Below are 16529 nucleotides of genomic sequence, written 5' to 3'. Positions count from 1 at the left end.
AGCAAGACCCTGTCTCAAAAAATAAAAAGGGCCGCCGCACACCTGTAATCCCAGTGGTTCAGGAGGTGAGACAGGGGGATCGCGAGTTCAAAGCCAGCCTCAGCAATGGTGAGGCACTAAGCTACTCAGTGAGATGCTGTCTCTAAATAAAATACAAAACATTGGGCTGGGGATGTGGCTCAGTGGCCGTGTGCCCCTAAGTTCGATCTCTGATACTCAAAAAACGGGGGCCTGGGGGCTGAAATTGTAGCTGAGCGGTAGAGCACCCTGGGTTCAATCTGTAATACCCAAAATAAAATCCAACAGCAGCAGCAGGACGAGCCACACAGATGTTGGCTGGTGTGAGGACATGCACACATGCTCTTCCAGGTCCTGAGAGGGCTCGGCCGGCCAGTCCCACCACTGAGATGCCTCTGATGCCTCTTCCAGGCAGGTGTGCCTGCTTTCGCAGCACCCCGTGTCTACTCTCACCGGGCATTACATTCAGCTGGTGCCCTCCCCTGCTGGGCCTCTCCTGGGATCCTCCCAGGCTCAAAGTTAGGCCATTGTGCCCCACCAGTCCTCAAGGCCCTTGGCCTGCCTCTCTCCCTCCCCTCCTCTAGTCCTTGCTTTTTGCTTCAGGGACCCCCTCCCCAGCACACAGTGGGATTTCTCCTGCAGTAGGCACAGACATATTTGCAACTTGAGTGTGTCATGTTTGGAATGTCCGTCCCCCAGAACATGGTGCAAGGCCTCTTCTCCACTGCTCCTTGTGAGCTGGCACCCACCCTGCCCTTTAAAAGTCCCTTGCAAATGGTATTTTCTTTGAAAAGCATTTCCTGGGTTTTCCAACCAGGATTCCCACCCTCTCTCTGCGAAACTGTCCCAGTTCCTATGTTCAATGCCAGGTGCTAGTGTGGCCAGCTGCATCCACAGGGTCCTCCTCAAATGTTCCAGAACATCTCAAGAGAACACACTGCACTCCTCAGGGGAGTCAACAGAACAGGGACCTCTCCCACCTGAGTGCGCTCCTGACTGCCCCTCCCCCCAAAGCTCTGGATGCCTCTGAAAAGGGTTAACTGTAATTTTCTGTCTCAGGTGCTAAGAAAATTCCCAAGGCTCACACAAGCACACTCAAAACAAGCCACCTGTTTTAATATTCAGTGAGCAACAGCACCCTTGCGGGGGGAAAAGGTGTTCCCAGTGAGGTCTCCCTGCCAGTCACCCTATGTCCCATCTAGAGCCACTGCAGGGAAACCACACAGTGCTACCCAGCTGTGACCAGTGGTATGATCTGGGGACATAACATGGCTCTCTTTCACCAATGTTCCTGACCCCGTGGGTAGGCAAGGCTGGTCCCCAACTCCAGCCAGCAGCCAACTGCAGGTGCTGCATCACATTGAGCAGGGCTTGGGGCCCAGGCATTGAGGCCATACTGTCACATCCCCAAGACACACCTTACCAAGGAGCACAGGCACAAGCACTTGGCAAATGCTACCCAGCTGAGACCTTTCTATTCCTCCCTCCTTGCAAAGTAAAGACCCAGAGGTCGACAATGGAGCACAGAGGTGGGAAGGAGACACCTGCAGGGTAAGCAGCCACAGCGGGCAGGAAAAAACAGTTGCACCAGCACCTCATCTGGCCAATGTGATCCACGTGCTCTCCATTCTCCATAAGGAGAGCAGGAGACTGGGGGTCCAAGAGGCACCTGGCCTGTGACCAGGCTCACTGAGAGGCACTGAAGGGAGGCACTCCAAGGCCTGACTCCCTGGCTTTCTCCAAGTGCACCTCCTCTCCCGGGGCTTCTCCTCAGCTTCGCCCACTCTTTTCTTGCATCACTCTATTAAATGATGCGACCACCTGCTAGAGCTAAAGTCTGGGGAAGCTGCCATCTCTGCGAGCCTGGCTCAGCTTCCTCACTCATGGCTCTGCCAGCTACATGGCTTGCTCAGGTAAGAACTGTGCTAAGGACTCCCAGAGCATCAAGTGCCACGTGAAGGGAGCATCAGTCACTGTTCCTGAGGCGCAGAGGCAGCCACCAACACAGTGCCTAGAGAGCACCACCCTCACCAGCACCAGCCCCCTTCCTGTCTTGAAGGGGCTCAGGCAAAGCAAGACCGAGGGTGTGAGCACCTGAGTTGGGGTTGCAGGGTCCTCCTGCTGTCAAAGTCCAGGAAACAGCCCAAGCAGGACACCCCAGTGAGTCCTCGGTCATGGCGACACGCACACAGGGTTCAAGCTCCCCCAAGAGATGGCCATCAGGTCGTGAGACAAAAATCCCAACTGTCGCATTATTCTACTTTAGAATTCAAACTTGAAAAACATCTCCAATGGCTTTTTGGCTTTTTTATGTGTAACTGCCAGAAATTTCTTCTTGTTGCCTTCTTTACACAAAGTATGCCCTAGAGTTCACGGTGGAAGCACCCAAAATAGCTTGGAGAACTCCAGAAACACTGCCATTGGGTCACTGTTGTAGAAAGATGCTCAGGAGATGGGAGTAGCTCACAGTAAGAGAAACGTGGCTCAGGAGCCGCCGGGACTCCTCTGAGTCTGGCTGTTTCTCACTCTTGCTAGAGTTCTGTTTGATTCAGGCCACAGGTTCTTAAACACGGAGGCAGCATGGTCTCACTGCACTTGCTCCCCCGCAGCAGTAACCCTGAGAGGTCTCCTCAGGCTTGCTCATGGCCACCAGGAGCCACAAACTGCAGTGCATACAGTATCCAAGCCCAGCAGTGAGACCTCTGAGCTTTTCTGAAAAGATGCCCAGGTCACCTGACTGATGACCCAGCTCTCTAGGCTGTGCCCAGCTTTCCTCTGTGGCCTGGCTGAGCAAGGTGTCCTGGAGTGGGCTCTGGCCCATTTCCTACCTCCTTTCCCCACCCCACTTCCAGCACCAGTGGGACCCAAGCTCCACCACACAGCAATCATCTGGGACAGGCAAAGCCCACTCCCTGGGCCTTCACGTACCTCTGGAGCCACTGCCCAGGTCACTCTGCCCAGGGCTGGGTGTGCCTGAGGCCAGCTGGGGACCAAGGAAGAGTATCACTGACCCTGGAGCCCCACGCCCATACCACATTCCCAGCCTTTCTGAGCCCATTTCTAGTACCAGCTTCAGCCCTGCCCTGACCTCTCCATGCACACCCCTTCTCCCCAAGCCTGTGCTAGTCAGGTCACCACCCACAGGGCCTGAAGCTAGATACCACAATGCATGTAGTCACTCATTCAAACTTCCCCAGAGCTGAAGTTACAAGTTGAAGGGCCCGTCAGGCCTAAGGTCATGCATGGGTTGCTTCCCCAACAAAGGGTCCCGTGCTGGGTTCTGCAGAAAGCCCCTGGTAAGGCAGGGTGACACCCACCCGAGTGATGAGCTCATCTTAGAGCAACTCTCAGGGAGGTGCACTATCACCTGCATTTTCTAGGTCAAGAAAGAGGTCTTGTGTGAGCCTTGTACCTTGTCCAGGCCAAGGAGCTAGCTGAGTGGAGGCCAGAGGCCACACACAAGCGAGCACCTTACCTAGGTGAGCTGGGTTGGCTTCGGGCAGACAAGACTCTAGCCTGAGTGAGCAGCCTCACCTGTCACCTCCCACACACAGTACCAGAGCATCAGCTCCAAGTGCTCACCTCCCACAGGGCCCAGGTGCTGAGCAGGGTCTACAGGCTCCTGCTCATCACCCCTCCCCCAACCTCCCCCAGTGAGTCCTACCTCTCAGGTCCCAAGGACCCACCTGCGATTTCCCCTTCCCCACTTCCAACCTTTGTCTGCCTCCCAGCACTGCTGCCAACTCCCGCCCCCACAGTGCTATTAGAATGGCCTTTCTAGAACGAGTCTGACCAGCTGACACTCCATGTGCCTGGGAGCACAGAGCCTTTCACAGTCAAAGCAAGCAGCCTCTTCCCTGCATACCCACACATAGACGATGGGTGTCCTCCAGCTGTTCCTAGGGCTCATAGACTCTCCCCACCCCCCACTCTCTAGAGAGGGGCAGGAGGGTCTCATGCCACTCTGTTTCCCAGGAGAGCATGATCAGCCTTCCAGTGTTCGTGACAAGAATTCCCAGAGTCCAATCCCTCCCCACTTTTTTTTTTTTTTTGATGTGTATGGTGCTGGGGATTGAACCCAGGGCTTCACACAAGCTAGGCAAGTGCTTTGCCACTAAGCTACATCCCCAGCCCTTTCTATTTTTTGAGACAGGGACTCACTAAGTTGCCCAGACCGGCCTTGAACTTTCGATCCTCCTACCTCAGCCTCCAGAGTAGTTAGTTGGGAGTTCAGGTATGTGTCACCAAGCCAGGTCCTGATTCTTTAAACAACTAGCACTGCCCAGCTACCAAACCGCAAACAACCTCCCTGCTCCAACCCTGCCTCTCAGCAGCAGGGATCTACTTCCTCCCCACAAAACCCACCTCCAGAGCACCGCAACCTCACCTGCTCTGACCTACTGCTTCCTGGACAGCTAGTGCTCCCATCCTGGGCTGGCTGTGCTTCTCAGGGAAGCATCTGTGCAAGCGAGTTCCCCAGAGTCAGGGAAGTCAGGGACCTGGGGCCAGCACACATGGAGGCACAGGTACTTATGTTTGCACATGGCAGGAAGGTGCTGCTCTCAGCATGCCCCATAATTCCACTCAGATGCTTCTAAGATAGGCCTGACTCTGGAACCCGTGGTCTATTTGGACACACAGAGTAAGAAGCTCTGCAGGCGACACAGCACAGTGGCTGCGAGCAGAGTGTGCCCAGTGGACTCCACTGAGGCTTGGCCATCCCTGCTTGGCCTGGAGCAGCCTTCTCTCCCCTAGGTTAGGTAACTACCCACCCTGCCAGAAGACTCTCAAGACAGCAGAGGAAATGTGCAGCTCTCCTCGGCCTCTGGCCCTAGAGGTAGGAGGCAGAAAAGCAACTGAGTCACAAGATCCAGAGACGGAAAGAGCATGAGCCATCCAGGTCAGACTCCCGGCCATTACAGATGAGGAAACTGAGGCCCACACAGGGGACAACTCCCCACACCACACCAGTGAAGGAGGACAGGGCTGGAGCTGAGAAAGACTGGAAGTGGGAATCCAATTCCCCCTCCTGGCACACCCTTCAGTCTCCCAGGAAGCGCAGGACCACTGAGGAGTGGCACAGTTAAAGGGTGCAAGCCTACCCTTCCTGAGGCTACGCACCAGCCTTCAGTCAGGGAGCAGCCACCCCAATGTGCCCACAGTCCTTGCATGTGCTCACAGTCCCAGGAAACAATTAGGAGGACCCCGTTTTACTTATAAAAGTTCCCAGCCAAGAGGACAAGCTGTGGTCACTGGGTACAGCTCTACTGAAAGATAAACCAGAAGGGCACAGTTATCTGGTCACAAAAACTAAGGGACCAGGGGCTGGGGTTTGGGCTCAGCGGTAGAGCACGCCTAGCATGCGCGAGGCCCTGGGTTAAAAATAAATAAATAAAATAAAGGTATTGTGTCTAACCAAAAAAAAAAAAAAAAATCTTTAAAAAATAAAAGACTAAGGGACCAGAGAACAAATAGTGGTTTCAGGTTCTTAAACTTTTGGGGAGAAAAGGTGGAGAAACAAATTAGAGTAGTGTACTCAATGACATTTCACCACACCAAGAGCTCGATTTTAGCCAGCCAGAGGGAAAAGGCCAGGCCACAGCCATGGCACCAGCTGGGGCTCAACAGCACGGGTGTGGGCTGGTGGTGCTCACCCGGAAGATAGCCACGCCAGGGGTGAAGCTGCCAAGTGCAGGGAATGGAGGGCAAAGATAAGGGCACAGCGAGTTGGGGGAGGACCTGGAGCCCTCCTCATGCCAGAGAGGCCCTCTCAGCCCAAAATGGGGGAGGGGAGGTCCATTTTCTGAATAATCTTAAGCCCACAGTGTCATTTCCATTTTCTAAGTATTAGGTCACTCTACTGAAAGATGCTACACGAAGAGGGCTCTGCTTCACCTGTGACTTAAAGTCAAAGTGACCTGTCAGCAAAGACACTTGGTGAGTGTACTGGAGTGAAGTTCACAAGCCCTGTCTTCAGGGAACCAAGGACTGTGAATATGGGTTCTCTATAAAACTGATTAAAGAAAGAAAACAGCTGGGCAGAGGTGCGAACCTGAATTCCAGCAACTTAGGAAGCTGAGGCAGGAGGACGGCAAGCTGGCGACAAGCCTCAGCAACTTAGGGAGGACCTAAGTGAGACTGTGGCTCAAACTAAAACACAAAAAGGGCTGGAAATGGGGCTCAATGGCAAGATGCTGCTGGGGTTCAACCAAAAGAAAGAAGGAAGAGGAGGGAGGAGATGCCTACTCTGAAAAAAAGATAATTTTAAGGACTTAAATGTTTGTAACAAGTAAAAAGAAAGGACAAAAGGGGGACTAGCTTTCAGGGACTCAGTAAATTGCCTCAGAAGACAGAAACCCAGATTTATGTACGACTTCTATTAAAATTCAGGAGAGAAAACAGTCCATCGTAAGCGTGTCCCTGAGTGAATGAGAACTGACAGCCGACTGGGGTGACAGTAGCCTCGTCTAAAACTTCCCTGGCCTCTGGGTGCACACGTACAAAGAGAGGAAGCCACCTGGCTGGAACCACCTTAAAGGGTATTCACGGAGGGGCCGCAGTGACAGCTCAGCGTAGAGCACCTGCCTAGCACGTGTGAAGCGCTGGGCTGGTTCCTCAGCATCACAAATAGGTAGGCAGGCAGGCAGACAGAGCGAAGGTATCATGTCCATCTACAACATCCACAGAGAAACAAGAGTGGGGGAAACAAGCAAAGGTAGAAAATTCTGAAGGCACATTGTGTACTAATCACTCTACTTTTATGTTCTTCAAATTACTTCACAATAGTAACTCTTTCTAAAAGAAGCCAAATGTTACATTTTCAAAGTTCACAGTAACAATTCATAAAATAAAAACACATTTCATCAGACTGGCACACTGCAGCAGAATATTGCTTAACTCAGAGAATGAACTAGACCCTTGTCAACACATTCAATATAGCCCGGAGCAGTAGCACACCCATAATCCCAGGCACTAGGGAGGCTGAGGCAGGAGGATTGAAAGTTTGATGCCAGGGCTGGGGTTGTGGCTCAGTGGTAGAGAACTTGCCCGGCATACAACAAATCAATCAATCAAATGAAGTTCCATTGACAACTTAAAAAAAAAAAAAAAAGTAAGTAGGTGGGAGTGGGATTGTGGCGCAGTGGTAAAAGTGCTCGCCTAGCATGTGTGAGGCCCTGGGTTCGATCCTCAGCACCACATGTAAATAAATAAAGTTATTGAAAAGAAAGAAGGTAAGTAAGTTTGATGCCAGCCTCAGCAACTTAGCAAGAGACAGTCTCAAAACAAAAACTAAAAAGGACTGGGGATGTAGCCCAGTGGTACAGCACCTAGGGGGGTGGGGATGTAGCCCAGTGGTAGAGCACCTGGGGGTGGGGGTGTAGCCCAGTGGTAGAGCACCTGGGGGTGGGGGTGTAACCCAGTGGTAGAGCACCTGGGGGTGGGGGTGTAGCCCAGTGGTAGAGCACCTGGGGGTGGGGGTGTAACCCAGTGGTAGAGCACCTGGGGGTGGGGGTGTAGCCCAGTGGTAGAGCACCTGGGGGTGGGGGTGTAGCCCAGTGGTAGAGCACCTGGGTGTGGGGATGTAGCCCAGTGGTAGAGCACCTGGGGGTGAGGTGTAGCCCAGTGGTAGAGCACCTGGGGATGGGGGTGTAGCCCAGTGGTAGAGCACCTGGGGATGGGGGTGTAGCCCAGTGGTAGAGCACCTGGGGGTGGGGGTGTAGCCCAGTGGTAGAGCACCTGGGGATGGGGATGTAGCCCAGTGGTAGAGCACCTGGGGGTGGGGATGTCGCCCAGTAGTAGAGCACCTGGGGGTGGGGGTGTAGCCCAGTAGTAGAGCACCTGGGGGTGGGGGTGTAGCCCAGTGGTAGAACACCTGGGGGTGGGGGTGTAGCCCAGTGGTAGAGCACCTGGGGGTGGGGGTGTAGCCCAGTGGTACAGCACCTGGGGGTGAGGATGTAGCCCAGTGGTAGAGCACCTGGGGATGGGGATGTAGCCCAGTGGTAGAGCACCTGGGGGTGGGGGTGTAGCCCAGTGGTAGAGCTCCTGGGGGTGGGGGTGTAGCCCAGTGGTAGAGCACCTGGGGGTGAGGATGTAGCCCAGTGGTACAGCACCTGGGGGTGAGGATGTAGCCCAGTGGTACAGCACCTGGGGATGGGGGTGTAGCCCAGTGGTAGAGCACCTGGGGGTGGGGGTGTAGCCCAGTAGTAGAGCACCTGGGGGTGAGGTGTAGCCCAGTGGTAGAGCACCTGGGGGTGGGGGTGTAGCCCAGTGGTAGAGCACCTGGAGGTGGGGGTGTAGCCCAGTAGTAGAGCACCTGGGGGTGGGGGTGTAGCCCAGTGGTAGAGCACCTGGGGGTGGGGGTGTAGCCCAGTGGTAGAGCACCTGGGGGTGGGGATGTAGCCCAGTGGTAGAGCACCTGGGGGTGGGGATGTAGCCCAGTGGTAGAGCACCTGGGGATGGGGATGTAGCCCAGTGGTAGAGCACCTGGGGGTGGGGGTGTAGCCCAGTAGTAGAGCACCTGGGGGTGGGGATGTAGCCCAGTGGTAGAGCACCTGGGGATGGGGGTGTAGCCCAGTGGTAGAGCACCTGGGGGTGAGGGTGTAGCCCAGTGGTACAGCACCTGGGGGTGGGGGTAGTTCTAAAACAAAACAAAACAACATTTTCAATACAGAAATTGCAAGTTGAAGAAATACTGCTACTTCTTAAACAGTCGTTTTAGGAGTCACAGCTCTTGCAGTTAGGGGAAGGAAGACTACAATGCAGAGCCATGCTACCATGCCTCCTGGCCCAGGTGGAGGCACTGCCATGGTAAACAGGCACCATCACTGGGAGAGCTGCTCGAATCCTTGCTGGGACAACTGGACAACTCGGAGTCACGGAGAAATGGGGTTTAGAGAGAATTAAGTGTACCAGAAATTACCAATGAAAGCCAGGTATTTTCAAAGTCAAGATCCTATTTAGACAACTCTCACTAGGAATTAGGTGTCACAGAGATTACTTTGTAGCAAACCCACAAGGGGTATAACATTAGGCAAAATCCTCAGAAAACCACCCCATTGGAGGAAATAATCCTTTAGATACTATTTAAGATCTTTAAATGGGCGGCAAGGTGGGTAGCATTCAGGTGGCACATGGGTGTATTCCCAGCCACCAAAGCAGGAGGATCAAGAGTTCCCAGTCAGCTGGGCAACCTACCAAGTCCCTCTCAAAATAAAAAATAAAGCCGGGCGTGGTGGCACATGCTGTAATCCCAGCAGCTCAAGAGGCAGACGCAGGAGGATTGTAAGTTCAAAGCCAGCCTCAGCAAAAGTGAGGGTGCTAAGCAATTCAGTGAGACCCTGTCTCTAAATAAAACACAAAATTGGGCTGGGAATGTGACTCAGTGGTCTAGTGTCCCTGAGTTTTTAATCCCCAGTACAAATTAATTAATTAATTGGAAAATATGTGGGACTGGGGATATAGCTCAGTGGTAGAGCACTTGCCTAATAGGCACAGGCCTCCAGCTTCAATCCCCAGTACTGGGGGGCCAGGGGAGCCCACAACTAATTGATTGATCTATGAAGTTTCAGGGTCAATGCAAAATCCACCTATCCTCACTCTTTTCAATAGTTCAGAAAAATTAAGAAACAGTAACATTCCTAACTTTGGAATCCAAATTTCAGTTTCACATAGGTAACAGTATTTTTTTGTAACAGGCATAATAATATAAACCTACTGTGAACTTTATTTTTAAAATTAATTTACAAGTTGCTTAGTAAGTCTATAACAATTGGAAGTAGCAGAACTATCTGTAACTTTTCTACAATTCAGATGCAATTAGGATTCTAAATTAGGAAACAAAATATTAGAAAGAGTCTCACTGAAGAGATTCTATTCCAAAAATTTCCTTTTAAACAAAATTAAAAGCTTGGGTAGAAAAAAAAAAAAAACTGAACCGCATAATTACAGCACGCTTGTACACCTGGAGCTTGGGCTCAATCCTGTCCAGCCATTAGCTAGGAATTATCCTGCAGACATTTATTTTCCCCATGAAAGCTGGCTAAAGGGTGTCCCCGCTAGGCCACCAAGCAGAAGCCCACAGCACAGAAGCCATCTTCAAGCAGTGTTCCATAGACAAGTCAACAGCCTGGCGCAGGTACACATAGCAAGCAGCCTCAATGCCACTTCCTGAAGTTCTCATTTCAGTTACAAGTACGCAGCATGGCCTAGTCTAGCCTAGACTTAACAGGTATTTTTTATTGTGGGTCAAGGTCAAAAGGGACTGAGAGCCACTTTCTGTAAGGAGGGTTCAGAAAATCAGCTCAGGAGTGGAGCCAGGCAGATTGTTCTAATGCTCCTGGCTCCATGACCTTGGCAGAGTTCTTAACCTCTCTGAGCCTCTGCTGCCTGCCTTCAAAATGAAGGCGCTCCACCAATTTCAACAAGCTGAACCATCAACACATAAAACAAGGCAGAAGCCTGACCTTCCTCAAGGTTCCTCACATTTTCTGGGCCTTCAACTTTAAAACTGATCATCTGAAAAAATGTACAGCTTCATGACTCACATCTGCTGGGTTCCTTTGTAACTCTGCTCTAGAAGATTCTCACATTACAGGGCAGGGGCTGCCCAGCCCACTTCACAGTTAGGGGGCTGACTGCCAGGATCTCCAGAGGCCAGCATTCGCCACAGGTCTGTGGCACCTTCTAGGTGCAGGTTAAACCATTCATCAGTCAAACTGTTGAGGGCCCCTGAGGGTTTAAAAGTTGGTCAGAGAGCCTGGGCTCAGCTAAGTGACATCAGGGGAAAAAAAAAAAAAAAAAAAAAGCTGCTCAGAATTCACAAAGCACAGAGCTAATTGTGTACAGACACAGCCGTGGGGCCACCATTTAGGGACCTGAGTGGATGGGGCAGGCTTCTAGACCTTACAATCTGGAGCAGGTCTGGAGAGACCGGGGACGTGAACCACCTAGCCGTGGACCAGGTGGACAGGCGGCAGGCTGGAGCGTGGCGGACAAAGGGGAGCAGGCAGTGCCCGGTCCAAGTGCCGGGAAATTTAGGAGCCACGTGCCTGGCGGGAGAAGGCAAAAAAGCCGTGGAGCACTTGACCGTTTTCTCGGCCCAGCAAGTAAACGGCCCCACTACTCTGCATTGGAAACGAAAAAGAAAAAAAATGTTTATGGGTTTAAGTTTTTTGGAACTTTTCCAAGGAGAGAGGCAGAGTAGTCGAGGGGTGCTGAGGACACCGACACGTCCCCCCACCTCTCCTAGCACCTCGTACGAGGCAATTAGCACTCGCACCAGCCGCGTGTCTGGAATGAGAATGAGCCGCGGCCCGGCCAGCGGGCGCCTCCCGGCCAGCCCCGGGCCCGGCCCCGCCAGGGGGGGGCCGCCTCCCACTCCCCTCCGAGCCGGGGCCTAGGAGGGGCGGCCCACAGAGCCGCCGGCGACGCCCGCCGCCCGCCGCCCGCCCGGGCCGCGACCCTCGGCCGGGCGGGCGGTGGGCGCCGGCCGGGCCTAGGCGCGCGGCCGCCGGGGCGCAGGCCCGAGCGCAGGACGCAGGCCGCGCGGGCCCGGGGCCGCGCCGAGCAGGCCGGACGGCGACGACGGAGGACCCCGGCCCCGCCCCGCCGGACCCCCGCCCGCCGCCCGCCGCCGCCGCGCGAGCACTCACCGGGGCCGGCTCCCGAGTACATGGTGGCGCCGCCGAGGGCTCCGGGGCCGAGGGCCGGCCGCCGCGCCACGGGCCCCGACGCCGCGAGCCGCGAGGGAGCCGCCGGCCGCACGATCCGCCCCGGCGCGGCCGCGTCGCCAAACAGGTTTACCCGACGCGGCCGGCGGCGGGCGGAGGCGGCGGGCGGGGGAGGGGCGGGGGCGGGGCGGCGGCGGGGGCGGGCGCGGGGCGGGGCCTGGGCGGGGCGGGGCCGGGCGCGCGGGGCGGGCGGGGCGGGCGCGGCGCGGCGGGCGGGGGCCTCGGCCGGGCGGTGGGGAGCCCGGGGCCGGCCTGACGCGGCGACCCGAGGCCCCGGGGGAGCGGGGGGCGGCGCGGCGGGACTCCGCCCGGGCCCCTGCGGGCGCGCCCGGGCCGCCGGGCGGGACCGTCCCTCGCCGCGTGGGGAGAGCTCTGCAGGCCGGAGCGGCGCTGGGTCCGCTGGCTGCCCGCGCAGCCGGCCCCAGCTCGCGGCCTGGCTCTTTAAGTTATTAACAAATGCGAAGCTTCTGCCGACCCGGAGCTTGAACTTGAGCGCAGCTCGGCCCTAGCACGCGACTACACTGCCACCTCCCGGCGCGTCCGAGCACCCAGATAATCCGCATAAAGCACTTAAAAAGTAGTCAGTCTTTGGTAAATTTTCACAGTTGTCAAGGATCAGATCAAATACCACTCCCTCTCCCCGGTCAGAGCATCCAAACACACTCTCTTTGCCCTGCGGACCTCATGGACCTCCCTCATACTCCTTTTGGGCATTTCTGTACCTTCCCCAATTGCTGGCTTCCGTTTTTCCTCCAACCCAAATACTCTTGGTCCTTCATTTGCCTCTGAGTCCAGCAGAAGCCGGACAGTGGTTTCCTGTTTTCTCCCCTAATTGGTGATTAGAAGACAGAAGGGGAAATAAAACCCAGACTGGCTCATCATCTTTCAACATCCGTGCCAACCCCTTCCCTTGTCCTGTAAACAGGTGTTATCAGCTTGTGGGGTGCAATGCCCAGTGTTGAGGATCCAGGTCAAAAGATAAACAGGTGTCCTGCTTGCCAAGAGGTCAAGTAGGTTTGTTAGTTACTTGCAGTCCTCAAGGAAGGCCCAAAGTTAGTGCAGGGAAAGTACCACTCTCCTCCAGGTAAACGGAAAAGGGGGACCTAAGTCTTCACAGTGGATGATACTAATGGATCATCATAGCGATAGGTGGTGGCCTATGGTCCCAGCTGCACAGGAGGCTGAGGTGGGAGGATCTCTTGAGCCCAAGAGATGAGACCCGCCTGGGCACCACAGGGAGACCCCACCTCAAACAAACAACAGCAACCACAAAAAGCATCATGATAAAAATGGGTTTCTGTGCTTCAAGAATCTTGGATGGGATGCAGTGCTGCTCACACAGCCAGGACTGAACACTGCTGGGGTTCCTGGGTACCCACTAGCAGTACAATGAGAAATCAAGCCTCTGCTAGAATGGAATCCAGCTATTAAAGAGAACCCACTGCAGCACATACAGCGACACAGATGAGTCTCAGCACACTGAGGCTGTAGGCATTCTGCCCGGCTCCATTCATAAAGTTCTAATAACCCTTAAGTTAAACTACATTGTTTAATGTGTTATTAAATTTTAAAAATCCACAGAAAAACAAGACAGATATCTGTAAGCGTCAGAATGATGGGCAGAGCTGATATGGTGCACAGCCCTGGGCCTCTTGGGTTTCAAGCCTGTTCCTACCAGCAGTACTGCTGGCTGTTCATTCTGCAGCCAACCCTTAACACATTTTTATGTACTCAGACATTGACATTTTAATGTACTTTTCTGTACCTTTGCTGTATTTCTCAACAAAGAACATTGCAACTAATCATGAAGGTTATCACTCTCCTGCTTATGAACCACACCACCTCATCAGTTTCCCAACGCCCAGACACCCATCACTCTGCCTCTCTCCTTCACCCACCCACAAGACTGGCTTCTGCCCTAAATCGCTGGAAGCCGAACTGCTCCTAGGGCCTCAGAAAAGGAGGAGACCGGAACTTAACAGTATCCTAATGGGATACTTTGTTGCCAAGCTTCCCTCCTGGAGGACAGCAAGATACTGTCTCCTCGAGCTGCCCTTGTGTTGCTTCACTGCGCAGACCTGACACTTGGGGGCCCCCTGCTGGCAAAGGGTTGCTAATACAGTCTGCCTGTGCACTTCCAGGGCGAAAAGCAATGGCTGGGTTCAGGTCCCACAGCACTGGGACTCAGGTTACTCCTTGGCCAGGTGGCTCTTGGACGCCTGTCCTCCTCAGACGCCAGCCCCTTCCTGCAGCCCCAGTTCCCAGCCTCCAAAGAACTTCAGGCCCACAGCTCCAGCCAAGTGCATCATCTCCTCTTCCCACCTGCTCTTCCAGCTTGGCTAACAGATTCACCATCCACCAGAGAAGCTGGAAGCTCCCTCTCCTCGGCCTTCTTCTCGTGTAGTTAGTGACCCTACTTCCTCCATGTGGCTGAGTCCTCTCTCTTCACAATTCGGACCCTTTCCAACCCTCCGGTCCTGCTCCCCAGCCCTCTCCCAGCACTCAGCCTGCCCCCAGGGCCAGCTCCTCCCTGCTGCAACTTGGCTCTTTACTAGGGGTTCCTGATGCTGTGATAAGGCAGTGGGCTCCAATCCCAGGCAGGGAGACTGGACAGTCGAGGCTGTTCTGCAGCTGGCAGGGCACACAGGACCTATCCAGGAAAGAAAAAAGAGCCTGGGGGAAAGCCAGCACAAAGCCAGCTCCCGAGAAGGGGCCTGTAAAGCTCTCAGCTCGGGGGCCCTTAGTTCCCTCAAGACTAAAATATGAGCACTGGGATCAATATTCATTCCCAAAGCATGATCTGAACATAATTCAGAGGGTCCAGGAACAAACTGAGAAGCACTGGGTCAAACAACACTACACTATTTTGTTGAGTGCAGGCCTCCTCAGGGCCTTTAGCAAAGCATGAGGAATCTCACTTCTACAAAGAGAAACGAGGGAAACAGAGATGGTATCTTAGTCTCTTTTCTGTTGCTGTAACTGAATGTCACAAATTGAATAATTTATAAAAGAACAGAGCTCTGGCCAAGCACAGTAGTGCACACCTGTAATCCCAGTGGCTTTGGAGGCTGAGGCAGAAGGATTGCAAGTTCAAAGTCAGCCTCAGCAACTTAGCAAGGCACTAAGCAACTCAGTGAGACCCAGTCTCTAAATAAAATACAAATCAGGGCTGGGATGTGGCTCAGTGGCCGAATGCCCCTGAGTTCAATCCCCAGTACCCACCCCAAATATAAATATATAAATATAGATATAGATATATAACTCCTGAAATGCACAGCCACCAGGAGGAAGCTCAAGAGAACTCTGTAGGGTAAAGAAGAATTCCAAAAGGTCACATGCTGTGTAACATTATCAAAATGACAAAGTTTACAGGAATGCAAAGAACAAATGGTTCCAGGGGTGAGGAAGCTGGTGGATGGGAGGCAAGAGGGTGCAGCCATAAAGAGCCCTGTGAGGGACCCCGAGGCGAGGTAGAGCCCTGGACCTCACATGGGCCAAAGTCACTGCCCTGGTTGTGCTATTGTGCTGCCCTTTTGCAAGTGTCAGCATTGGGGACTTGAGTCAAGCATCCCCAGGATCCATCTTCCCTCCTTCCTGTCCTTCCTTCCTTCTTTCCTTCCCTTCTTTTTGGTAATGGGATTGAACCCAAGGGCACTCTACCACTTAACTACCTCCCCAGCTCCTTTTTAAATTCCAAGTCAGGTTCTCAATAGGTTTCCCAGGCTGCCCTTGACTTGGGATCCTCCTGCATCAGCCTCCTGAGTAGAGTGGCTGGGATCACAGGAGTGGCCACCACACCTGGCAGAGTGAGAGTGGTCCTCTTCAGGAAGGACTTATTAGACCTGCATGTGAACCTACAATTATCTTAAAATAAATTTAATCTTGGAAAGGTCTCACACTGAGAATGTAGTGCAGATTTCTGAAATAAGACAAAATAACTACTGTGAAGAAAAATTTGAGTACATTGAATTAAAAATTCTATTCAACAAAAGAAAGTATGCCCCGGATTTGCATTTGAATATTTAAAAAACTAAAAAGAAATCATAAGAGTATAAGGAAAATTTGAATTCTGATCTGAGTCAGTGGGGTGGGTAGTGGGCATTGCTGTTTCAACGTGTGTGTGCCCTCAAATTCCTGTGCTGAAGACCTTATCCCCACAGTGTCGGTATATGGGGAGCCTGGGGTGATGAGGACGTGAGGGCAGAGCCTTTCTCAGTGGAGCTGGTGCCCTGGGAGCAGAGACCCAGGGACCTATCAGGCAGGATAAAGCACCAGGCACCACCTGAACCAGGAGGCAGGCCTGCCAGGCCCTGGATCTGCCCTGCCTTGACCTTGGGCTTTCCCTCTCCAGAACTACGAAAATCAGTTTCTGTGGTTCTGGTTTGGGGGGTGCTGGGGCTCAAACTAAGAACCTCGTGCAGGAGGCAGAGTTCTCGCTCTGAGCTGCCCCACAACCCTGATGTCATTCTTCTCTCCCCTTCCTTCCCTTGTGTACCTGTCTCCTTCCTTCTCTCTTTCCCCATCCCCCTCCTTTTTTTCTGAGATGAGAGTTGCTGTGCTTCCCAGGCTGGCCTCAAAGTCCTGGGCGCAAGTGATCCTCCCACCTTAGCCTCCTGAGTACCCAGGACTAGATGGGCAGACCCCCCAGGAGCCCTGATTTCTCTTGTTTGTCAGTCACCCAGTCTATGGTGTTCTGTTTTAGCCCAAAGGTACCAAGGCCTATTATTGGGCCCTCCTACTGAGAAGGGAAGAATCTTGCTGCTTCCTGAAAAAGCAGACCAA

General features: G+C 53.6%; 1 protein-coding gene across 1 annotated transcript in view; it reads right to left on the bottom strand.

Annotated features, from left to right (window-relative positions):
* Ago2 (argonaute RISC catalytic component 2) overlaps nt 1-11765 on the bottom strand; it is a 94344-nt gene extending 82579 nt beyond the window's left edge. The window contains exon 1 of the mRNA XM_026403026.2: nt 11670-11765. Coding sequence (XP_026258811.1) covers nt 11670-11691 — 22 coding nt within the window. The 5' untranslated portion in view covers nt 11692-11765. The remainder of the gene's footprint in view (nt 1-11669) is intronic.
* Between the last annotated feature and the right edge of the window lie 4764 nt (nt 11766-16529).

Source organism: Urocitellus parryii, chromosome 7 (assembly GCF_045843805.1).
Source record: "Urocitellus parryii isolate mUroPar1 chromosome 7, mUroPar1.hap1, whole genome shotgun sequence".
In the NCBI taxonomy this organism is placed as follows: Eukaryota; Metazoa; Chordata; class Mammalia; order Rodentia; family Sciuridae; genus Urocitellus; species Urocitellus parryii.
This window is presented reverse-complemented; position numbering and strand designations above follow the sequence as displayed.